At 41.1% G+C, this 25,535-nt stretch overlaps 2 protein-coding genes and 1 long non-coding RNA gene across 3 annotated transcripts in view; 1 reads left to right on the top strand and 2 right to left on the bottom strand.

The window, feature by feature from the left end:
• LOC123656851 (sodium-independent sulfate anion transporter-like) overlaps nucleotides 1-5,060 on the top strand; it is a 57,674-nt gene extending 52,614 nt beyond the window's left edge. Inside the window, exons 7-13 of the mRNA XM_045592467.1 lie at nucleotides 841-1,005; nucleotides 1,462-1,649; nucleotides 2,008-2,122; nucleotides 2,407-2,552; nucleotides 3,048-3,206; nucleotides 3,895-4,079; nucleotides 4,749-5,060. Of these exons, the coding sequence (XP_045448423.1) occupies nucleotides 841-1,005; nucleotides 1,462-1,649; nucleotides 2,008-2,122; nucleotides 2,407-2,552; nucleotides 3,048-3,206; nucleotides 3,895-4,079; nucleotide 4,749 (959 nt within the window). The 3' untranslated portion in view covers nucleotides 4,750-5,060. The remainder of the gene's footprint in view (nucleotides 1-840; nucleotides 1,006-1,461; nucleotides 1,650-2,007; nucleotides 2,123-2,406; nucleotides 2,553-3,047; nucleotides 3,207-3,894; nucleotides 4,080-4,748) is intronic.
• A 2,150-nt stretch (nucleotides 5,061-7,210) lies between these two features.
• Nucleotides 7,211-11,191, bottom strand: LOC123657003. Its single transcript, XR_006743635.1, has 3 exons — nucleotides 11,104-11,191; nucleotides 8,577-8,657; nucleotides 7,211-7,401 (listed from the first exon to the last, which is right to left on the bottom strand). It is a non-coding gene; the product is annotated as an uncharacterized LOC123657003 (long non-coding RNA).
• A 2,725-nt stretch (nucleotides 11,192-13,916) lies between these two features.
• The window catches only part of LOC123657175 (prominin-like protein), a 66,894-nt gene continuing 55,275 nt past the window's right edge, over nucleotides 13,917-25,535 (bottom strand). Inside the window, exons 7-15 of the mRNA XM_045592750.1 lie at nucleotides 24,488-24,600; nucleotides 24,215-24,319; nucleotides 23,356-23,704; nucleotides 23,074-23,262; nucleotides 22,250-22,384; nucleotides 21,619-21,777; nucleotides 20,646-20,767; nucleotides 14,664-14,714; nucleotides 13,917-14,184 (exon numbers count right to left, since the gene is read on the bottom strand). Of these exons, the coding sequence (XP_045448706.1) occupies nucleotides 13,917-14,184; nucleotides 14,664-14,714; nucleotides 20,646-20,767; nucleotides 21,619-21,777; nucleotides 22,250-22,384; nucleotides 23,074-23,262; nucleotides 23,356-23,704; nucleotides 24,215-24,319; nucleotides 24,488-24,600 (1,491 nt within the window). The remainder of the gene's footprint in view (nucleotides 14,185-14,663; nucleotides 14,715-20,645; nucleotides 20,768-21,618; nucleotides 21,778-22,249; nucleotides 22,385-23,073; nucleotides 23,263-23,355; nucleotides 23,705-24,214; nucleotides 24,320-24,487; nucleotides 24,601-25,535) is intronic.

Genomic DNA, 25,535 nt, shown 5'->3' with positions numbered 1-25,535 from the left:
ACTAGTGGTAAGAGAGTAGTTAAAAATATGGTTAAGAATCGGTAATAAGAATGGAAGAATCAGCGTAATCATTTTCAAACATAACTTGTCATTGCCAGCGGCCTGCGATGAAATTGAAAGGACTGCAGTTTTAATATCTGAATCAGTTATAGGTGTAAAGGAGAAAGGAGTATTGGACAATGGTAATTCTGATAAATATTTTAGAGTGCCTTTTTTGACGTTAGAACACAGTCTCGTAGGAGAATGGGAAAAAAAATTGTTGAGAGCATCTAAGTCAAAATCGCTAGGTGAAAGGATAGGTGATTTACCGATACCCACGGACTTAAGAAATTTCCACACGTTTGAAGTACTTCTATTTTGGAGAGAAGAGTGAAAATATTGACGTTTGGCGGCACGACAAAGACGGTTGCATCGATTACGAAGAATTTTGAATTTTTGGAGATTACTTCCGGAAGGACAAATTTTGAATTTCCTTTTAGCGCGATCTCTTAATGCCATTTGCTCCTTAATAGTATCGGAAAGCCAGGGAGCGGGATTATGCTTGACTTTGGTTCTTTTAAGTGGTGCATGACGATCATAAAGGTCTAAAATCTTCGCATTAAGGTTTTTAACTTTTTCGTCGATACTGATGCCACTCAATACTAGCTTAGTAGGCTATACAAACGTTTGTCTTGAGCGCCGTACCTCCACCAATGCGTTCGCACTTCATTGTACGAGTGTATACGTACCCAATACTTAAAAACTTAATACCTAATTTAATCAACCCATATTTATATCACTCAATATTTTCTTTAAAAATACAAAGCATTAAGTAAAAATGTTAATTTATGTAATCCCCAGGGGAGGTGAAGGCGGGCCTGCCACAAATATCGCCGCCTCCGTTCTCCGCCACGGTGGGGAACCACACGTACAGCTTCACGGAGATGGCGTCCACCCTCGGGTCCGCCATCTTCGTGGTGCCGCTGCTCTCTATACTTGAGAACATTGCACTCGCTAAAGTGTTCTGTAAGTATTAATTGTGAAACTCATCAATTGAGTTTGGTTTAAAGTCATAACAACCATCCATTCCTCCATCAGTATACGTCATAAAGGTAGTACATTATCAAATGTTTGTTTGAACTTTACAACGCGACAGGACAACGATGTTAGAATTGGTAAAGAGCGGTAGAACGCAATTATACTTAGGGGACATCTATTAATTACGTGAACTCAGAATGGGGGGGAGAAGTCCAATAAAATCTTACCAAATCTCATTTAAACCGAGGGAGGGATAATCGAAAATCTCACATCAACTTAAAAAAACGGGGGGCGGGCAAGCAAATCTCACTAAATTTCACCTAAAGGGGGGAGGGGATCTAAACTGACCGATAATAGTAACTAATGAATAATTTTAATCTGTAAAGGGTAAAGTGTGTGATCCCTCTTGCGTTCAAATTGTGGCTCAACGGAAGGATGTTTCAGCGGAGGGCAAGTACGTGGACGCGACGCAGGAGATGGTGGCGCTGGGCGTGTGCAACATCGCGTCGTCGCTGGTGGAGTCCATGCCGGTGTCGGGCGCGCTGTCGCGCGGCGCCGTCAACCACGCGTCCGGCGTGGCGTCGCCCGCCGGCGGGCTGTACACCGGCGCGCTGGTGCTGCTCGCGCTGCAGGTTAGGCGCTGCTTGTGCCCACCCCTTTAGTCGTAGTTTGTCCACTTTATTCATTCTTGCCAAATGTTATAATATTGAGATCGGCCTGGGCCAAGCGTTCTTTCCCACGATGACTAGTAATTGACCTATCTACCTTTAATGATAGAAGGTGCCTCCACAAGTATTGTTTTTAATGGTTTTGTTTGATTTTATCTTCAAACGGATATTTTTTTGAAGAACAACTAAATCCAGCTTGTTAGTAGGCACGACATGAACTGAACACCATTCTACAATATAAAATTATGCCAGTATATCCTGAAGGCTCAGCGGTGAAATTTGAAATTATGCTTTATAACGTAACTACTTATTCGTGTTACAGTATTTTACGCCGTACTTCTTCTACATTCCGAAAGCATCGCTAGCAGCAGTGATCATAGCAGCCGTTGTCTTCATGATGGAACTGCACGTATTTAAGCCTATTTGGCGAACGAAAAGTAAGCCTTTATTAATACAATAAATTATAAATTGGCCTGATATTACTAATGACAAGATGATAAATGAAATGGACTACTATAAAACAAATACATATTCTACTCATTTTGCTGTAATAGGGACAATAAATATATTTCTAAAGCATACGTAAAACTGTGTGTTTACAAAAATCAGAATAAGTTCATTATTTGCATAAATAAAGATACTAATCCACCCACCAAAGAATATTGGTACTACATTCTTACATGAATCATGTGTTTGATCGTATCTTTGTCCGTCCGTGCAGAGGTGGACATAATCCCCGCAGTGGTGACGTTCGGCGCGTGCCTGGTGACGCGGCTGGAGCTCGGCATCGTGCTTGGCATCGCCGTCAACCTGCTGTTCCTGCTCTACGCGTCCGCCCGACCCGCAGTGCGCGTCACCACCGCCGTCGTACGTACACACACACGCAAACAGACACGCCACACTCAACAGACATACAGACACACCACACAAGTGGTACGCACCAACTCATAAGGCGGTGCCGTAACATATCTTCCAACAAATGCTAAATATTTCTGTTTCGATCAATGTAATAACGTAACGCAACACTAATTAACAATCAATATCTATAAATAGTGACGACTGCTCTGGCGTAATTGTGCGTGTACCGTGATGGGGCCGAAGGTCGCAGGTTCGATTACTGCTCGGAGTGGATATTTGTCTGGTTGTCAGTCCTTGTGGGTCTCCCCACCGTGACTCTGAGAGCACGTTAAACTATCGGTCCCGGTTGTTATCATGTACACCTGATAGCGATCGTTACGCGTTGGAGCAGCGTGGTGGATTACACTCTGATCCTTCTCCTACATGGGGAAAGAGGCCTATGGCCAGCAGTGGTGTATGACAGACTGAAGCGATGATGCACCAGCACGTGTAACCCGTGTGCAGTCGGAGGGCGGCGTGCGCTACGCCGTGGCCACCATCGACCGCGCGCTGGCCTTCCCCGCGGCGGAGTTCGTGCGGCGCGCGCTGCGCAAGGCGGCCGGCGACGCGCCGCTCGTGCTGGACGCGCACCACGTGCAGGCCGCCGACTTCACCGCCGCCAAGGTATAGCGCACATTTCAGATCCTTTTCAATTAAAAAATGCCCTTCCGGCTTCCGTTTTTCCAACGAACTATAATTTGGGTATCTTTAAATCAAGAGTGAATAGGCATCTTCTAGGCAAGCGCGCACCACCTTAGGCTGCATCTTCACTTGCCATCAGGTGAGATCGCAGTCAAGCGCTAGTCTATATATTTAAAAAAAATAAAATAAAAATAAAACTGGATGTAATTTTCTCATATTTGGTACGGCTGATATGGTGATAAATATGCCAAGCTACAAGGATACGCGCACGTCTTCTTTTTTATTAAAATTCTATAAAAGTTGAGTATTTTGTTTAACATATCCTGTATCTTGGCTATGTGCGGATTATATTCGTACGCAACGGCTGGTAGAAGTTCTATGTGAAGGTTTGGTGATAAACACCATCATTATTTACGGAACATTTTATTTTTCAAGCGTCGATTGTACAGACATCTTTACCTTATAGGTCGACAACACACCCAAAACTCCTCTAAGACATCTATGAATGATGGCAGTCTTTTAACATCAAATACTGATTAAAAGAAGGAAAAAAAAAACATTATTAAATCCCTCCCCACACGTTTAAGACGTTGGTTTGTATACGACTTTCTGCACAGTATCCTATAGGATAATGTCAATGCTATAAAAATATGTAATGACCATTTTCCAGGGCATCAAGTCCCTGATCGAGGATTTCCACGCGCGCGGGCAGACGATCATCTTCTACAACGTGAAGCCGTCCATCGCGGAGGTGTTCCGGGGGGTGAAGCCGCGCGAGTTCGTGCACTGCTCGTGCCGCGCAGAACTCGAGCGACTACTACTCGAGGCGCAGAGGCGAGCGAAGGGGGCAGCTTGGTGAGTTGAGATACCCCGCTATTTTCATATTTATGTACAGAATATCAGGTAAAAAAACAACCCAGATAGCAAAAAGACGTTTTAGGTCAGTCCGTATGAGCTCAGATTTATGATTTGGACTTCAAATCCTACCTACGTCTTAATAACGTTTTTAAGACGTCCTTATGAAGTTGAATACGCCACCTAACGCGGACTTTCAGATCTCATCAAAAAAGAGAGCAAAGCTCTTTTTTCTGAACTTGCAAAACTGAAACATAATAAGATATTCATTTAGACGTCAAACAATTTACTTCCCATTTATGATTTCAAAAAGAACAGAATTCTGAGCTTATAAAAATGAGCCACTTAAGAAGTCATGTTATAACTCTATAAGAGGTATTTTAAGAGTTCATACTGAAATCTTTATGATTTGGATGCTGACTGGGAAGTAACACTCCCCTCACATATTCACATTGTTTTATAAGGTACTCAGTACTCCCCCATATGATGTTTGTACCAATAGTAATACAGAAGTTTGTCCTGATGTGTTTGTTTTTTCTTTCTTTTTTTTTTGTTGATGTGGGTAAACCGTTTATTAGAGTGGCGAAAAGCAGAAAAAAAACAGTATCTTAAATTAATCTATGGATCTATAATATCATATTTAAGCTGGTAACACCAATTTTGTTTCAGAATGTTCGTGATGTGTACGAGATCTCCAATCAGCACAAAGAATTAAAGTGTAAAAATTGTAGTCAAAAATATTTTTTATATCGGCCAAGTTACTAAATTATGTAATTGATATCGGAAGCTAAGATTAGCGCGTCCTCTGTGAAACAGTGGGCGGTCTAGCTATATATATGTATATAATAATATATATACTGTGTATTTATGTGCTATCGTAAGGTAAATAAGATAATAAATTGTGCATGATCGCGGGCGTGTTTATTAGCAGTATTAGAGTCTAATGAATTGTTTAAAAAATAAATGTTCTCAGAATGTTGACGATTTACTTTTACTTACCTACCTTTTACATACCTCCATACCGACATCTTGAGGCTGTACCAACGAATTGTTGCTTTGTTGGCGGATAGCTATATTGCTTTCTTTATTTCTTTATCAATACGAAACAATATTTCATCAAAAATCAGTTTGATTTACCAGGAAACTTTTGATCAATTTACGTTACACGAAGTACTTCCTAGACGTACATGGGACTTATTTAGAGAAATAAATACGTCAAAGAAAACATGCCTTATGTTTATAATAATCAGATATTATTTAGGTTATAAATAAAAATCATATCGGAGATAATCAAATATTTATTTTACAATCCATCATACAGTCCAGATCTGCGGATCGCACAGCCTTCGCAGTCGCCTGCGGGACGTTCGTACAAAACTCTGCTTCTTTACAAACACGTGTGAACGCACACTTCGAACGCTGATTGTGTCACATACACGTGTGACAGACGTTCGATGTGTGCGTCACAAGTCACACACATAACCTCGCGTGTCCACAATGTGAGACAAACGTATTCCTATACAGTAATCGTCCCTCAACTCGGCACTTAGAACTATTAATAAAAGTCATACTTGCCAATTAACACCTACTTAATTTCGCTATACACGAGAAATAATATAATAACGGCTTCCGAAAAATTCAAACTAAATAATCCTATGTGGATGCCTCGCTAGCACCAAGATTTATTTAAAAGAACGTTTCCTATTGAGCACTGGTAGTCGATAAATTCGAAATATGTCAACGATAAAGTGTTCTACTAAAAATGAGCCGAAATATTCCGCGGAAAGAGAAGGAAGACAGAATTCATCGAAGGATCCTCGGAACAGAGAACGGACTAGAAATGGTCTCGGCATTATAGGAATTGATATAGATTGAAATTAAAACTTTCATAAAATTCCGAAATATTTCATGACGGTTAGAGATGTAAATTACGTCTTAATCTATATTATAGAGTATTTAATACGTATGCGTAAGATGCCACTTCTGTCCTGAGATCATATCCATTCTGGGACCGAGTCAGGCGGCAAGGTGTGTTTCGCTATTAGAAAATAAATTCGTAGGGATTTCCGTTCCTCTTCATACCCTAGATTATAACTACATATCAGTGGACGATTTCATTACAAATCGTTAAATGAACCGATCACCTTCGAGGCGATAAAGACAAAAAAAAAAACGTTTATTTGGCATTTAGACGAACCGTAGAACCGCTATAAATAATACGATATGACACATCACTTGAACAGTCACCAGTCAACGATTAAAAACTAACTAATCGAATAATCACAATTAAACTAAAACGTATCGTTAGTGTCCGACTAGCGCAGACCGCGGCTTCGCCCGCCGCCGATCAATTGCATTCGCTTCGTCTCGCGAGTTCGGCGCCTTCCTATAATTACTTATAACTACCGACTACATAGTAAAGAGTAAATTTCATAATACTAGGTTCACAATAAATGCATTCGAATCTCGCGCACATGATGTGGACGCGGCGAGATCTCCCGTCTCGCTTTAACTACGCACTCTCGAACGTTCGGACTTGCGCAAGTCCAATCGGAGTGGCAAACACACAACTGCTAACTTCACTTCTAGAGTCCACCGAGCCAGTGTCGTCGCGACCGCTCCTCCCCTCCCGTATCACACTAGTCATATAAACGCTAAAGGAATTTAATTACCTATATATATGTATGTATATGTGATCTCTCGTCGGTTGACGCTTTGTGCGGAGACTCCGCGACTCGCGACAAACTAAAGTATACAGAAAATCATTTAAAGCCAAACGGTCTGGTCGCAAAACACTTAACAAATCTTGAGCCAGAAGTCGGTGCGCCCTGTCGGAGGACGACTGTACAGTAAAACTTTTCTTATTTTCATCTAATATAATAAAATGTGGATTTCTTATAACGAAACAGTTCTTCGCTATTGATAAATATAATTTCCTCTATTAGTAGCGACAGTCTCGAGCGACAGGGCACACCGCGTGTATAAATATAGCTAAAAGAGTAAAATGAGACAGTCCAAATATGGCAGTTACCGTGACCGAATCCATCGCGCACTTATCGACAATATTATATTTAAAGTTACATTAGAGAATACGAAGGGCCGGAGGAATTTGTAACATGGATAGACTTATCTAATTACTCTAGAAAAATAGTTTTTTTTTTTGTTTCATTTTGTTTTTTTTTTTCTCTACAACTATAGTTAATCGTGTGTTAGTCGTGGGCCCTCTCGTGGTATACATTGTCTTGATCGTTTGGTTGTCGGTACGTTCAGAACTTCAGCAGGTCGTCGTCCAGGTCCGTGAGCGCGAGCTTACTGTCTATCGCTGGAAAATATTAATGTACCATTACTATACATAACAGATATAAATATAGCATTCTAAATCTACATCCAATACATAGAAGATTACACAAAAAAAAAATTAACACAAGGTAAATGAGAAAAGGGTATCAAAAGATCATACATATTAAAAACAAGAACTACTGTGACTTAAATTATAAAAAATATACGTGGCTTAATAAAACAAGGAGAAATTTTAAGTTCATATTTTATCTACAAAACACACGTTGATATTTAAGACAAATTGATCGTTTTTAATATATCAAGCCTACTTCTGGAAAAATGTTAATGTCATTTCGATTTCCAAAAAAACGATTTGACAAACAAAACACTATTTGAATCATTTATTTACACTCGTTGAACACTTTGACGAGTTCAATGGGTATATTTAATTATTCACACTAAACTGTTCTATATCATGACCGTGCCATGAACCGATCCATATACATGTATGACTAAATGTGTTTGCTAGATCTTTAAGCCCATCACATCATACAGTAGCCTGTCGACCGTGCTGGATCGCAGTGGCGTAGCGTAGTTGGGGCGGCAGGGGCGGCAAAAGTTAACAATACTTAAATAATAAAAATATTTTGTAAATATTTGAACCATTTTATATTATTTTTATCGCGACTGCAAATTCGGACCGATTGAATTTTCGGAATTGATTTTTCGGAATCCCTTTTCTTTGAATGATATTTTGTAGCGATTGGCAACGTCTATACTTGTGGGAATTCCCCGTTTATGACAAATAATCAGCGAGAATGACTTCCATTACATACGGGATGTTAGGGGTTTATAAACTTTTTTATTTAAAATATAGCCTGTACAAAGCTAAATAATGATGACTGATCTTGCTGAAAGGTTCTCTATAATAATGTTTATAATGTATAGTATACATTAAATCGAAATACCTAAATAAGAGGGCGGCAAAATTTCCTTACGCCCCGGGCAGATAACAACCACGCTACGCCACTGCTGGATCGTGACCAGACCAAAGACGAATTCACATTGAGAGTATTTGACCAAGTTGCCTAAGCTTTTTCTTGTAGCGAGTTATAGATTGCTTACATATTTCGCTAGGTTCATAGCAATGACATGTATGCATGTGTGTGTAGTGGGCAACAACCAACAGAACATGCAAAGCAATGGAATGAAGCTCACTTTGGTCCGGGATAGTAGTATGGCGGAGGACGCTCGTACTCAGTGGGCCCGTGGTAACGTGGCGGGCCTTCCTCCCAGTGCCTGGACACACCATGCAACAATCACAAAACCGTACACAAAGCCTTACCTTCAACTTTTATAAACTTCCATTAATAACGTAATTATTGCATTTCTTCACGACAAAAGCTGTGTTCAGAATAAATAGAAGTTGACAAAATAATAACATTTTTAAGCGCCATTGAGTAACCTGCTGTGCAATAAATTAAGCAATATCTCTTTTCTTATAAAAAGAAAGCTATAAATTCTGATTCTCTAAGCATTCTGAATCGATGGTAGCTTCCCTTTGGTCTATTGTTAATTAATTAAAAGAAATGTAATTTTAATTTGTTCAATAATCTACTTGAATGAAGTAATTGTTAATTTTGAATTATATATTAGCAGCACTGTACTGTGTGACTACGGTACTAAAGAATATAGCCACCCCCTCTCTTCCCGTGGGTGTCGTAAGAGGCGACTAAGAGATAACACAGTTCCACTACTATCTTGGAACTTATAAAGCCGACCGATGGCGGGATAACCATCCAACTGCTGGCTTTGAAATACACAGGCCGAAGACGGGCCGCAGCGTCTTTGGTGCGACAAACCCAGCCCTGCGGTCACCAACCCGCCTGCCCAGCGTGGTGACTATGAGGAATACACATGAGTTCACGCCATTTTTGGCGTGAACTTGTGGAGACCTATGTCCAGCAGTGGACTGCGATAGGCTGAAATGATGATGATGATGATGATATTTTCTTAAGGATAAATTGCCTTCTATATGTATATTATAATTTTAGTTTTATAGATTATATGTCCAACACATAGAATAAAATTCTATAAATAATTCAAATTAAGAATACGCATACTGGGCACCTTAAGAGCCATTTCACAAAAATCGGTAACAATCCGCGAAATTGTAATATTTTGACGTCGTTAATCTCAGTGTTGGATGCAATAATGTAATTTATATTCTTGAAATATAATAGAGCAACCTTTGTTGTAGTCCATAGTCAGATCAGAATTTTGATTTATATTATGTGTATAAAATTATTAACCTTTTCATCAGCCTCCTCCCTGGGTAAACGGTCGCAATGTATACTTTGAAGTCCTACTTTTCAATAACCTCTACGTTGAAACCATTTTAAAAAAATATCATAATATGTGGAATATAATTTTGTTGTCCACTATCATAGATTTTTATTCCATTTGTATCTCTATTAAACGATAAAAAAAATTTAAAGTTACGAATATTTTCCAAATAAGTACAATTTTAAAAGCGATATTACTCTTAGAAAACTAAGAAATTTTAACGAACTATCTTCATCAAAGTAAACTTACATCATTAAGGAATACAAAAAAATAATTAAAAGATGTAATTATTTTTAATACATTTTATATTAAATAATAAAAAGATAGTATATATTGCCACGCATCAAGCCCGGTAAATCAGTCGAGCGCTAGCGCTCTTAGAGGTAAGGTCCACGCCAAATTCTGCGCAGCCGTCTCTTTCGCTCACACGCGCCAAGCGCCTGTTGTCATAGCGGATAAAACGCATTTGATACTTTCATAATAAAATATAAATAAAATAAACATATTACGAAAATGACTGTAAAATAATATAATGATAATTTCTGTAAACAAATGTATAATTTAATTTTCTTTTCTCACACTATCAATACAAATAGGCATTTCAATCTGTTTGTCTTGTTATTTGTTAATTAATATGTTTGTCGGTGTCGATGTCATTAAATGCTTTTTTATTCATATCGTAAATATTAGATTCATTCGTAAACTGAAAAAACTAAATCAAATTAAAAAAAAATTGTTTCATAAAATTAATTTTTTTAATTTTATTTTAAATTTATTGACTGTTGTTATATAACATACTTGAAATTTTTAACAAATTAATTATGTAAAAAACATTTTATACCATAGTTATAATTTTTATTATACATCAGAAAATGATCACGATGGTCTTTTGGTTGTCTCACTATACGTACTAGCACAAAGATCGCGCGGCTCGTACGACTCGCGCGATGCGACCAAATTTACCTAAACTTGCAGAGCGTAAAATTGTGAAATGGCTCTTAACAACAATTTGATAACGCGTTGGCGTAACGGTTCGGTCCCCGCAAATGGCGTTTGTATAAATGCGTTATAAACGTTTGTATTGGCCATACAGATGTTTGCTGTGGTCTGGGAGTTTGTGCGTGTGTATTGTGTTTCTGGACCTCGACACAGGAGATAATTCTAGTACCGGAACTTGGGGCGTTTATTTTATTTGTATAAAAAAAAAAACAACAGTGCGTCCTGTACGCGCCAATATGTGCCTTAAAACTACCTGTGTGTGTGTATGTGTGTGTGTGTGTATCTGTGTCTGTGTGCATGTGTGTAGTTGTGTGCATGTGTGTAGTAGTCTGTATGTGTGTGTGGTTTGTGTGCGTGCGTGTGCGCATGTATGTGCGTGTGCGTAAGTCCGCGTACTCACTTTGGCGCCATATCATTATATCTGCGCGCGTGGTGTGCGTCGACAGTCGGCGCCAGGCCGTGCGCCGCGCCGGCCGCGTCCGAGTCCCGCGCGCGCGCCCGCCCGCGCTTCTCCGCGCCGTACGCGCTGCAACAGAGCGCTGCTCGCTACAGGCGGGCCCGGCACCCGAGCCGGCGACGTGACGATACGATACTCATACGACAACCTCTACTCTTTACGCTCAATTTCGATGTTCATTTGTTACAAATCGAATCGAATTTTTATATGTTATAAAATAGAAAATTAATTACCGAAAGGATCGTTTCCTGACGTCGGCTCGGGTTGTGAACTTAAAGGAAAAAGATATTTCAAACAGAATTCAGATGAAATTATATATAAGTAATCGTGATTAAAAAAAAAGAATTTTAAAACATCGATCGATATAACAAAGAAGGTACTAAGCGATTAATTAAACGAATCATCTGCATACTGCTTTCATTCAAAATAGCGGAACACGTCGGCAAACCATGCAACATCGAGAATTTTTAAAAGTAACACGGCAAGCCAGCTAGCTGATAGCTAAGTTTACTTAACTCGAACACTCGTTGTGGCCCACGGGTGGGCGTAAATGTTACGAGACAAGCCACACTAACTAGCTAGGAGATATAGAAACTAGTTAGAAAGAAAGGTACCGACAGATTGAGGCCAAACTATTAAAGACACGAAAGGAAATGACGTTAGTCGTAGGCCCTAACGTGAAGAGGAGTATTTAGACATGCAGGAAATACACACACAGGGCGTTTTACGGTAAAATTTAAATAATTAAGAAACACAATGAATAAATATTTTAGAAAAAATACTAATATCAAAAAAATATTTCTGAGTACAGACGAAAACGCCCTCTATGTGCATAGCGTTAGTAAGATAGGAAATAAATGTGAAATGAAATGATTAATGTCGTTAGTTACCGCACGAGACGTGGCGAGTACTGCTCACTACTCCGCTCCTAGTCGTCACTAACTTAGCGCTTACACAACTATTACAGAACACCTCACAACATACAGACATCAAGTTGGCTATTATTATTGTCAGAGCCGGATTTAGAGGTCAGGAGGCCTCGGAGCAACAAAGGAGTGGAGGCCCCTTGGCCAATTTATTTTCCAAATAAAATGGACAATTTTTAAAAAGTTAAAACGCGAAAAAAAATATGAAAGGAAAAGTTGTTTAGTACTTTGAATTTAAATTTTTTTCCGAAGTCTTATTGTATCAGCCCCTTTTTTATGGAGGCCCCGGGGCTATAGCCTCGGTTGCCCTTCCCTAAATTCGGCCCTGATTATTGTTACTTATTCGCTAAATATTAAATTGCGGGACATATTACAATTAATTAATAGACAGTTGAATTCCATCAAAATCCCTGTTTTAATTCTAAGTCAATTCGCTGCAGTGCACACTCCTACTCTATGGTTAGAATATCGTGATATATGGCTAACATGATTACAGTATATTAAGATAAAGTAGCAAGGAAAGACTTAACCCACACCTGCGCAAACAAACAATTACCATGTCTACATGACCTTCGTGAGCAATTGTGGGTTATCGAACGTACGCTAAGACTAATAATAATAATACGTTATAAATATTGATATGAAATTTTACAATCATCTTGTGTATACATCACATGTTACCATTTTTAGAAGGACAAACTTATTTGAATATATTTATTCTTAAGCTGAAGGTGATTATATAAATACTTAAAACTAATTTTACGTTTACAATAATATTAAAAACACATACAAATTCTCACTTATCCTACTCCGTATGGCATTGGATTAGCATCGTCCAGGACCCTGTAAGCTACTAACAATATACAAACCGCGTATCAAAACTATGCAAAAATCTTTCGAAAATCACTACGATCGGGACGTTGCCTGCGACGCGGGTAGTCGGCGAAAGGTCGCATCTTGTACAAGCGCGTCTTCACAATATTTTTTATAAGAATTTGACCCGTATCAAGACACGATCACTACAATATTGTATAATTTATTAAAAACAGGAATGGCAATAGTAAATTTATAATTATTATTCATAGGCGCAAGCGGTCGGTGAGGTTAGCAATGGACGAATATTGTAGTATACGAAGCATTCTTACAAGTATTGATTGTTCATTTACGTTTACTTATTTACACGATACAGTACACTAAAGTGATTATTTATTTTGTCTACAATATCATAATGCTCTTAATGTAATCAAAATCCGAACCGTGGAAGACGATCGCAGCGGACTTTCAACGATCTGACTACTAAAATTGGTCATCGGTCGGGCGCAATAATTTCCAGACCAACTTTATTCGATAAAATATTTTTAAAACGTTCGAAATAAGTTACATCGGGATTACAAAATCTACAACAGCCGTACAAGATATGCCAAAAAGGTACAAATTTTTATACGAACATTACAGTTATAAATCTAAATAATTTATAAAAATTACATCAAAATGACACCTGTTTTATGAGTTTTAAAAAAATGACGTAAAATTTAGAAGAGAAAACATTCCGAAAGCTAAATATGATCATATCATAAAACGAGATCAATAATTAACACGTATCACATCACAATAATATATACTACTCGTCTTAATTCATAAATATTAACAGATCACCCTCCCCCCCCCCCGTCCTCTGGGCTCCACGTGAACTCAGTTCGTTACGAGCCACGACGAGAATGTCTATAAGAAACTTGGTCTAATCACAATCGTCGTATGAGACAAATGGGTTAGAGGATTTAAAAAAAGTTCGTGGGCCGGATTTGCAACGGGGCGACGACAGGGGCGAGTCTACTCGGACTCGTGTATGCCGGACTCGTTGTCCTCGTCCTTGGCGTCGAGGCGCGTCTTCAGGTCGTCGATGAGCGCGGCGGGCGGCGCGAGGGGCGCGAGGGGCGCCAGGGGCGGCAGGGGCGGCAGGGGCGGGGCGGGCAGCAGGCGGCACACCACCTCGCGGCCCTGCAGCAGCACGCGCGTGCCGCCCGCCTCCTCGCCCGCCGCGCGCCCGCGCCACTCCGCGATCTTGCCCTCGATGTCCAGCGTGCTGCGCTTCGACCCTCTGCGCACCACGTCACGGCCACGGTCACGGTCACGTCGCGTGTCACGGGCGGAGTACCGGCACGCGCGGTCGGACCGCGTCGACCGAAGGGACTCGTCGAATCGAAAAAATATCAACGGCGGAACAATTTTGTCGTTCCAGACGAGTCCCCGACTACGCTAAGTTAAACCTAGAATGCGGTCCTATCACCTACCGGGAAACGAAAGGAAACAACTAAAAGTAAGAACTAAACATAATTTAACAGTCTGTCGTGGGGTATCCTCGTGCGGGACTCGCATGCACACAGCACCATGCCGACTTAACTCATGCTTAATATTAATACAGTGTTACGGTTAAGTACAATACTTAGTACTAGATTATATCGTAATTTGTTATCACGGCGTCGCCGAGGATCGAGTTCGGAGCAGCCCCTAGCCTTAACCCATGCATATAGAAGGATAAGCGGTAGCGGAGGCGAGCGCATGCGTGAGGGCACTTACTTGGCGAGGGGTACGTTATCGCGGTCCGCGTACGCGTCATACAAATACTCGCTGCAACAGACAACACAGCCGGTTAGACACGGACCGCGCCGCGAACTACGCACTACGAACTCACAGGACACACACTTGGTCACTATAGAATCAAACTATTTTTTTTTTTAAATATTGCATATATTAATTAATTTTAACGTCCTGATGTGTTTAAAATAGTTTAATTCTACTATCGACCATACGTCGACAGAATATTGTGACTGGTTCCATGAATTGTAAATGTGAAATAAAACTAAGTTCGTAGGCGAGTTCCCGAGGTGTTGCAAGACACAGAGACGGACGTGGAGTTACCGGGACAACGATAAATATTGCGGGTACACGCAATGGTGCCTGTAATTAGTTTTACAACTACACATGTAGGTACATCGGGTAGTCCTGTTCTCACTCGGGGTAAAGAATCCTTAAATATAATTCCAATCATATTATTAGTCTTAGTAAAATTGACATCTTTCTAAAATCCCCTTTAATGTAAAGACTCCTTAATCTAGAAGACTGGACACTGAGGTCAACACTGTGCTCTATGCTGTTAATGTTTGATGAAACAAACGAAAAATAAAAACAAAAGTATCAACGAAAAATTACCTCTACCGCTATACAGTTGATGCGATGCTCTAAGTACACAGTCTACAGTTCGCAATACACTGCGAGCTAGGTTGGAGCTACGCGGGCACGTATCGAGGGATCACGGACAAAGGAAGCAATGTATGATATGGACTAGCGAGCTACAGCAAGTCCGTACTACTGGTTGGGGGCCTACAACGACGATGAAATGTAACACTCAGAACTTGGCTCATTGGAATGCATGCACTAAATATATCTCAAAAATATTTATAAAGTAAAAAAAAACTCGAAAACAATACACTAACAATTCTAAAATAATGTTTTCAAACGAAATTACACTTCTACTGTAAACAAATACTAAAATTACTTACCATAAATTAAAAAAAAAAAACTTACGAAATCATAAAAATCTTAATTGAAATAATAATTTACTTCACACACACACACAACAAAATAAACATTCCTGACATAGAGATAGATATCCCAAGTTTGTTGTTCATTTGTTGATTTTGTTTTGGCATTTTGCGATCTGGTAATACTAAACTATTTTTTATGAACACGAAACACTAGACTTCAAGTGTTGCCCTGGGATATCTTCCTAATTAAAATGTATTCATATCATTGTCGATCGAGAACAAACATACAAAAATTTGTAAATAAAAAAATATCATCCAACTAAATTTATAACACTCCTCAATTTTAGTAAGATTTGATTGAAAGGTAACTTCCTAAATAGGAACAGGACTAAATTAATGTAAACGTCAATATCGGACTCCCCATCGCGTCTCGTACAGCACATAAAGCCATTCGGGTTTAGTTTAAGCATTTCTCTTGTATGGACAGAGTCAGGATCAGTGTCACAGACAAAGTCTTTACCCAATTTTGGGATATTCCATGCTGTTTCAGTTTAGTTTAATTCAGTTTTAGTAAGATTTTATAGTGATGTTTTCTAATTTCTATAACAATTATTTGTTCACTTCCTAACCGCTTTTCTATGCGCTGTCCTATACCCAAAGGTTGTCTCGAAGAAATCGCTCTTTTAGCGATAAGACCGCCTTTGTACACATCTTCCTCTAATTATACTACTTTTGTTTGTATCTTTTAATGGCGCGCAATAAAGATGATTATTATTATTATTATTATTATTATTATTAAGATTACAAGGCAGTAAATTGAGCAGTGTTTAAAAATGTAGTCAGAGGATCCCAATGAGCCAGGTTAAGGTAGCGGTCGGTACAAGCCGCCATGAGGTCGAAGAGCACACGGTCGAGCGATACACTGAGCGAGCTACCGCTTCTATTCCGATACTGGTCAACTTAGCTAAGAAACGAAAACAAAGTATACGGTCGAGTGCGAGCACGCGTTTTGACACTGAGTCATTTACGTTACGACAGTCGCACGAACCATTTCAGAGTGTGTATTGCACCTCCAACATTTTACACGTGCGAATGTTGAACCGTGCGACGGTTCGAGCGATTATCCCAACGTAGGTGGCCATTTTTTATAATGTAGCGTTTTATAAAACGCGATTTTTGTGAAAACAGATGTATCGAGATCCAAGATCCGACATAAGGGATACATATCCTTGTGCGTTTAATAAAAACGCTTATGTAAGATAATACATACATCATATGTAGGGTTGCCAGATAGCCGAGAAATCCGGGATTGTCCCGGAATTACGTGTCTTGTCCCGTGTCCAGGAATTATAGTTGATTGTCCCGGATTTCGAATACTGCTAGTTTTTTTTTTCGGCAAACAAACGTACGGCTCCCCTGATGGTAAGCGATTACCGTAGCTTATAGACACCTGCAACACCAGAAGCATCGCAAGCGCGTTGCCGACCCAATTCCCAATCCCACCAGGAGCTCTGGTCACCTTACTCACCAACAGGAACACAATACTGCTTGAAAACAGTATTATTTTGCTGTGATCTTCTGTAAGGTCGAGGTACTACCCCAGTCGGGCTGCTCCATATTTTGAGCATGAAATTCCTTCTGTGCCCTACCTCAGTTAAAACTAGTTTTGTAGCGATTTACAAAAAAATATTATCAATTTTCGTATATTATCAACCGACCGAATTCGTAATCCTCGAATTGTCCCGGATATGACACACTTGAATCTGGCAACCCTAATCATATCTGATAGGTTTACTAACGAATTAATAAAATAAATAATTTAAGAAGGTGCTTCCGCACTCGGTTCATAAACGCACGAGGGTACACGTTCTCAGGCAGATGTTAGAGCAAGCCAGCCAGTAAGGCCAGGGCCAGTGGCCCAGTGCCAGCGCGAGCTCGCGTTACGGTTACCGGTGACGCCGCGCCGCCGCCGCGCCGCGTGCTCGCTGCACAGCAACACAGCGGTACAGCGGACGACAGGGGGGGGGGGGGTTACATTCTTTGAATCTTGTTAGGGAGCATACCCATACTACGTGACCCGTCCAGGGTGGGGGGTCTTTAAAAATACCACGCTAGGTCACAGCGTGGGGGGAGGTCTTAGGTTTTCGTCACGCAATCAATAATCTCTAGAAAAATCTCGCGCTTTCTCGAGCTATATTCAAATATGGAGCATTTTAAAATCACAAATGGCAAAACTGATGCACGTACAGGACAGGACGTCAGGGATTTTTTTTTTTTTATAAACGGGTCACGTAGTATGGGTACGTTCCCTTATTCGACTTACTGGGACTATTATCGCGATTCAAACTTTGGATCTAATCTTAGACAGCGACATCGTTCTGACTACGCCTGTGCTAATATAATGTAGGTAGATATGGAACGGACGAAGTCACTTCATTTTGATTTAATAAAACTTGGCTTTTTTTTAAATTGTCACTTTAAATTGCCAGTTATTTAAAACACTAACTCTTTGATACAATAAAATAAAAAACTTTTTTAGTATCAAGATACGCTCTGGCTGTAGCCTGACCCAAAACATAGCCATGAATTGTTAATTAAAAATACTCCGTTACATATCAACTGCTATAGGCGTTTTGTGCGTCCTCTATGCAAATTTATATTTCAGCGATAATTAAATCCGACCAAATCGAGAGAAATATCGTACTGAGACGAAATGAAATACTGACTTTATCAATAAAAGATACTGTAGAATTACTTGGGCTATTTTAATAATTTGGTAATTTTTTAGAAGTCTAATAGCGGCTAGAGGTCGAGGATTATCATTAAGATGGCGGTGAGTGAAATCAAATTAAACATAATTTGAAGAAGTAACGGAAAACTCGTCTACACATACTAATAAAGGAAATTTACTAAAACTGCCCCTTTCCTTACCCCTTACGTTTATTAAAAGTCGTTTGACGAAGCTAACGTATCTTTTTACATGCAAGATATATGGAATACTTTAGTGCGTAAATATAATAATGTAATGTCGCGTTTATCGGCTCTTCAACCACACAGTGACGTGCTTACTGCATCGGAACATAAAATGAACTCTGCGATGACATGAGTGTAGCGCGAGAGAGCGGGACTTTGCGTAACTACGCCATAACCCTGTTGTAATTTTTTTTTTTCATTTTACCCTTTTTTCCCGCTCCCTCGTGTACAATCAGAGCTCGGACATAACACTAGGACTAGACGGTGCTTGAGAAATTAAATGTATATAGGGGCGATTCCATTCACTACATACAGGGATGAGGGGTGCACAACAAACCCAAAACAAGTAACGTTGACAAACTCAGTAACCAAGGGATCGGCAGAACAGACCTCAAATTATAAACAAACAAAGTAAAATAATTCATTTAAAGGAAATAAAGTAAAAGAACACAGGCGCGGATCGTGTGCAGTCGCGGTACGACGTGTAGTCGATGAGATATAAAATGACGGTAGTTTGATAAAGCTGCACACGATGCCGAAACAAAAAAATAAATAAATAAATAAATAAAAAATGGTAGATGAATGACGTCTTACATCTAGGACCGTGTGGAGCTCGCAGCGCGTCACATACAAACTCATACTTCCATAACTTAGTTGTGAAACTACGGCCACACTTGTGCGAAATTATAAAAAAAAAACGAATTTTATAAGTTACCAAAATTGTAAACATTGATTTCTCGACCTAATAAAAATGAGAGTATTATATTATACATAGCAAATTAGGTAAAATAAAATTAAAAAAATCTCAAGCTGGTATTACAATTGTCAACTTGTAAGACCGAAGACTGTAGGTATGTGCGCTACACTACACATATGTGACCGTACCGTTATAGTTGGTTCGTAACGAGCTGCGAGCATTTTGTCATACGAAATAAATTGCATACAATAACAAGAACTTCAAATATTAATAACTTTTATTATTTTCTATGCAATTTATTGGTATAATTAATATCTCCATTGTCATTAAACAATATAGTTCATAAATATATTGAATCGTATACAATCTCGTCTTGCTAGTGAGTTGTTGTTTCACAAATTCAATATATCCATCTATTTATGTCTATTGAATACCAGTTTTAGTTCAGTTTGTGTTGTACTTAAAAATATATCGTAATCACTCATATATTTGAATTTCAAATTTTAATTTACGGAGTAATTATGATATATACAATCGTATTAAATGCTGTGATGTTCCGAATGACATATTTGAAGATACGTTAAAATGTTTTTGGACTATGTTTGAGTTTACTCCTAAGAATCGATTTACGATTTTCGTTCGAGAAGTAAAATGTACTAAACGAATGACCTTGTTACGTTTTTCATTGCGCCATCTATCGTAACTCAATATACGACGATCCGATGACGACGTTTTGTAATAACGCCATCTATCATCCAAATAGATGGCGTTATTTGATTCGTTTATTTACCATTTGATATGGTATCAATATTTTTTTAGACTATTAAGCCTTTTTTGTTTCTATTTGGACAGTCGATCTGAAGGAGTAAACTCCAGTCGTGCGTCGGAGCTGACATACACACTTGTTTTTGTTAAGTGGATTTTACATCAACAAGCTTTTTCATAAATTTCAATATTCGGACCATCGCAGTCGCTAGTGAGTGAGTATTGGTCTGTGGTGATACGACTCGAATAGCGTTTTATTCAAATAATTCGGCCGAGTTATGTTCGAGTGGCATCACGTTTGTGTGACTGCGTGTGCGTTTGTGGGCTGCTCACAATTACTTGTATCAATTTAAAAAATATTATAAAATAAATAAAACTTTCTTATATTATTAGCACGCAATTTTTTTTTTATTTTTTTTTTGATGCGACATGTGTGTTATATACTGTATATGGAATGTGTTTAAATGAAATATACAAAAAAAAAACAAGTAATCTGCGAGTGGCCCCGTGTGTGCGTGTGTGTGTGTGCGTGTGTGTGCGCGTGTGCGTGTGTGTGTGCGTGTGTGTGCGGGTACGTACGCCTCCACCAGCGGGCCGGGGTAGGGCTCGGGGCGGCGGTACAGGCGCGCCAGGCGCTGCGCCACCGCCAGCAGCGGCGCGAACAGCAGCACGCACCACGCCAGCGAGATCCAGTAGCCGTTCTGTGGAGGGGCGGCGTCAGTCGGCGCACGGCGACTAGGGTGTGCGGGTACTTCCACAGGGGCACGAACCTTTGTGGCATATCTAGCCGCCGCCATCTTAGTTTTTTTTTTCAAAATTTCCGAGCACAATAAAAGTGGTATATTTGGATAAAGGACACTTATACAAACAAAAAATGTTACTTAACATGGTATCTTAAAATGTCACGTTTCCGAGATATTTAGAAGTAAAGATCGCCATATGAATCCAAAGGCGATCATTGAAAATCGAGTAATTACGCGTGTATGTGCATTCCATTGTCTTCAAATTTTAGTTTGTACCTACCTATGTACACATGGAGGTATCGGCAAACATCTGCAAACTACATACTATGGATATTTAAATAAAATGCGTATACACATGCGTATTTACTTATTTTGTTTATAACAATCAATATTTTTATATGTAGTTGCAAACATATTAATAGCTAAATATACTTGGGGGCTGCTAATATTTGAAGACAATGAAGTGCTCACACACGCATAATAACTCGATTTTCAATGATCACCTTTGGACACAAATGGCGATCTTTACTTCCAAATATCTCGGAAACGTGACACTTTACGATACCATGTTATATAACATTTTTGTTTGTATAAGTGTCCTCTATCCAAATATACCACTTTTATCGTGCTCGGAAATTTTGAAAAGAAATCAAGATGGCGGCGTCTAGATATGCCAATCTCCATACTAAAATGTTCGAACCCATTTTACGAATTATTCGTTTTCTTTTTTATTCGAATTTCGAATAATTCAAAAATTGGAAGTATTCGATTCGATTCGATTCGACTCGAAGTCGGGCCCGGCGACTCACCGCGGGCATGAGCAGCGCGCGGCAGGCGGCGTCGCGCGTGGAGTTGAAGGCGTGCGACAGCGGCGCGCAGCGGCCCACGTCGCGCTCCGCCGCCGCCGCCACCATGGACAGGTACTGCTGCAGCCGCGCGCCCATCGTCTCCGCGAAGTCGCGCGTCAGCTGCGGCCCGCGGGTTTTTTTTTTATTTTTTTTTTTATTTTTTTTTTTAATAATAATATTAATAACACCAACAATAATATTTGGAACACCAACAGCACATAAGACATTAAATAAGTACAAATTGTACATTTCGACTAAGCCATTTACAGGTATTCGCATGTGGTTATTTAAATGATGAGACCATCAAACGATGACAATAAATCTACAAACAAAACAAAAATCCCTGAAGATGAGGAATGCTTCAGTATTTAAGAATTCGTTGCACCCTCGACGCGGGGGCCAAAGAACTCCAAAGCAAATAATCTACTCACGTTCTGAGGCTTAGTACAGAATAATTCTAATTCGTCACAATTCATTGACAGTTTGTTAAAAAGTTCACTCGCTCGAATAATGAATGAGTGGATCAATAGAATCAATCAATAGTGTGTCTGTGATTCGGCACTGGGCGAAATAATGACCCTGCGTTACTTACGTTCTGGACGAGGTCGGGGCCCTGAGTGTTGAGGAACAGCTCCACTTCAGTCGTGTCGCGAATGCGCTGGTTGATGGCCTCTCTCAATGACGACTGGTTGAAACGAAGCACGTCGCGTAGTTCTGATGCCGTGGCCTGTGTAGGAAACGTATATTTATGTTTATTTATTTATTTATTTTTTTTATTAGGAAAACATACAGTGATTTATTTTAACAGTTGCTTATAAAAAAGGAAATATCTAGAAACCATTTAATTGCTTTCGCAAGTACAAATCCTTTTATGTTTGAATGCTTTAACACAATTTAAAAAATCCACCATGAAATTAACTATATACACAATACTAGCTGACCTGGCAAACTTCGTATCGCCTTATTTTTTTTTTTTCTTAAATATAATAATTACATATATCAAAACAAAATATACCCTATCTTTCAAGTTGGATCAAACTGCACACGGTGTGCAAATTTGATTAAAATCGGTTAAGTAGTTTAAGAGTTCATCGCGGACAAACATTGTGACACGAGATTTATATATATTAAGATATGAACCTAAAATAAGGAAAAAGAGGTTTATGATATCATATCGATTTCTCATCATACCGTATCTCTTGTAAACATTGGCAAACACGTGAAGAGTGTGTGAGTATGTGTGTTTGTGTGCGTGTGTGTGAATGTGTGTATATGTGTGTGTGTACTGTGTGTGTATATTGTGTGTGTGTAAGTGTACGTGTGTGTGTGTGTGTGTGTGTGTGTGTGTGTGTGTGTGTGTGTGTGTGTGTGTGTGTGTGTGTGTGTGTGTGCGTGTGTGCGCGTGTGTGCGCTCACGTTGAGCTCGGCGGTGCGCTGCAGCATGGGCGAGACGACGTCGCGGTGCAGGCGCGCCAGGTGCTCGGCCGCCGAGCGCAGGTCGCGCGCCACCTCGGCGAAGCCCCCGCGCGGGGCCAGGGCGCGCGCCGTGCTCTCCAGCTGGGCCGCCAGCCCGTCCAGCGACAGCGACGTCATGTTCGTCTCCAGCTGGAAATTGAGACATTACAACATCTAAGTGCACTAAGTCTTCTTTAGAAACGAACGGCTCCCGGTCGTCGGGCGGCACCGGCCGCCACTCACCGCGTAGAGGATGCGGTCGAAGTCGAAGTCGGACAGGCCGGTGGCGGCCAGGCGGTCGAGCTGGCGGCGCGCGGCGGGCGACAGGATGCGCAGCGGGCGGCCGCGCGGCGGGTAGTCCGTGCGCAGCGCCGCCACGCTGGCCGCCACGCGCGCCGCCGTGCGCGCGCGCAGGCGCCGCAGGTCGTAGCGCCGCCGCAGCTGCAGCGCGCCGAACAGCGAGCGGTTGGCGTGGCACGCCGCCAGCACGGCCGTGAGGTTGAAGTCGGGGTCCGTGCGCTCGTCGAACAGCGCGCGCTCCAGCTGCACGAAGCGCTCCACGTCCGCGAACACCAGGCTGCCGCGCGGCTCCCTGCGCAGCGCCGAACCGCTCCCGTGAGTCGATCGGAGTCGAGTGTTTTATAATATAGAACCGAGTCGGCAAGCAAGCGTACGGCCCACGTGAGTCAGCCGTTACCGTAGCCTGTAGATGCCTGACAGCATCGAAAGCGTGTCGCCGACCCTCTCCCCGCCCCTCCCCGACAGCTTAAAATCTGGAGCAGACGCTCCTTCTGCCCCAGATTTTGAACTGAATATATCCTACTATATCAATAATTTGTTGTTGTTTATCATGTACACGTGATAACGATCGTTACTCGTAGAGGGGAATATATCCGCCAACCCGCATTGAAGCAGCGTGGCGGATTAAGCTCTGATCCTTCTCCTACGTGGGGAAAGAGGCCTATGCCCAGGAGTGGGATATTACAGGCTGAAGCGATATCAATAAAAATTAACAGTTGAAGTGAAGAATACTTATCTCAATATTATATCAGAATATTTACTGGCATATTACTTTACTAAAATATTTTTAAAAAAATCTTACGTGAGCGGATCGCAAATGAACCTCTGCGCTGTGATGCCAACCACGAAGTATACCAACATCACGATCGCGATGATACCGCCCACGCCGAATATTAAGCACATACCGCTGCGAACACAGACATGACACTCAGTAATAATAGTACGACCTGATAGTATACCAAAAGCACATCCACATAACAATTCATTCATTCAAGGATATTTGGAGATCAACAATGAAAATAAAATACTGCAATATAATAAATGTAAATTGAACATAATAAACAGTGTCTCATACCAAAGCAGGAAAGAGGAGCCCGCGCCCTTGTTACAGCAGTCACTGGCGCCGTACGCGTCGGGCCGCTTGCCGCACACACCGCACACCAGCCCCCACGACATCAGGCACACCACCTGCGGACACCCCAGACACACGTGAGTAGGGGACCGGTCAAAATTAGGGAAGAGGGGTAAGTAGCGGTCGCTATATGAGGTAGCGTATTTGGGGGTATGTGAGGAACATCGGTGTAAAGGTCTTCATCCCCCATCGAAAATATAGGATACGTCAGTTTTTTCTAGTTTGTATGTGTCGAGATAGATGTCGCCACACGTATATGGACGATGGGGCTGTGAGTGCGTGTATAAATATACAGTGTAGATAGTGTACTTATTTATTTTATTATAGCGTATGTCAGATATTTGTGGGATAACGAAATAAAAGTGTGAAAGATTATTTTTGCGTAAGTTAGTTTGTTTGTGTGTGTGCTTATGCGTGTGGCACTGTTTATTGTAAGTAGTTACGACAGTACGTATTGATTCCAACACAAGATCGGTACGGTGTTTCAACTATGTGTTTGAAATTGGACCATATGCAAGTGTGTGTGCCTGAGTGCGCGCACATGTGTGTGTTTGTGTGTACGTTCGTGTGTATGTGTGTGTGTTTGTGTGTGTGTGCGCGTGTGTGTATGTGTGTGTGCGCTCACCGCCAGCAGCGCGGCGGAGGCGGCGCGCGTGCCGTGCCTGCGGTAGGGCCCGTAGCGGCGGTGCGCCTCCTGCAGCACGTCGGGCACGGTGTGTGTGTGTGTGTGTGTGTGTGTGTGTGTGTGTGTGTGCGCGAGTGTGCGAGGCGCTCACCGCCAGCAGCGCGGCGGAGGCAGCGCGCGTGCCGTGCCTGCGGTAGGGCCCGTAGCGGCGGTGCGCCTCCTGCAGCACGTCGGGCACGGTGTGTGTGTGTGTGTGTGTGTGTGTGTGTGTGTGTGCGCGAGTGTGCGAGGCGCTCACCGCCAGCAGCGCGGCGGAGGCAGCGCGCGTGCCGTGCCTGCGGTAGGGCCCGTAGCGGCGGTGCGCCT

The sequence above is a fragment of the Melitaea cinxia genome, chromosome 10 (assembly GCF_905220565.1).
Source record: "Melitaea cinxia chromosome 10, ilMelCinx1.1, whole genome shotgun sequence".
NCBI classification, from domain to species: Eukaryota; Metazoa; Arthropoda; class Insecta; order Lepidoptera; family Nymphalidae; genus Melitaea; species Melitaea cinxia.
This window is presented reverse-complemented; position numbering and strand designations above follow the sequence as displayed.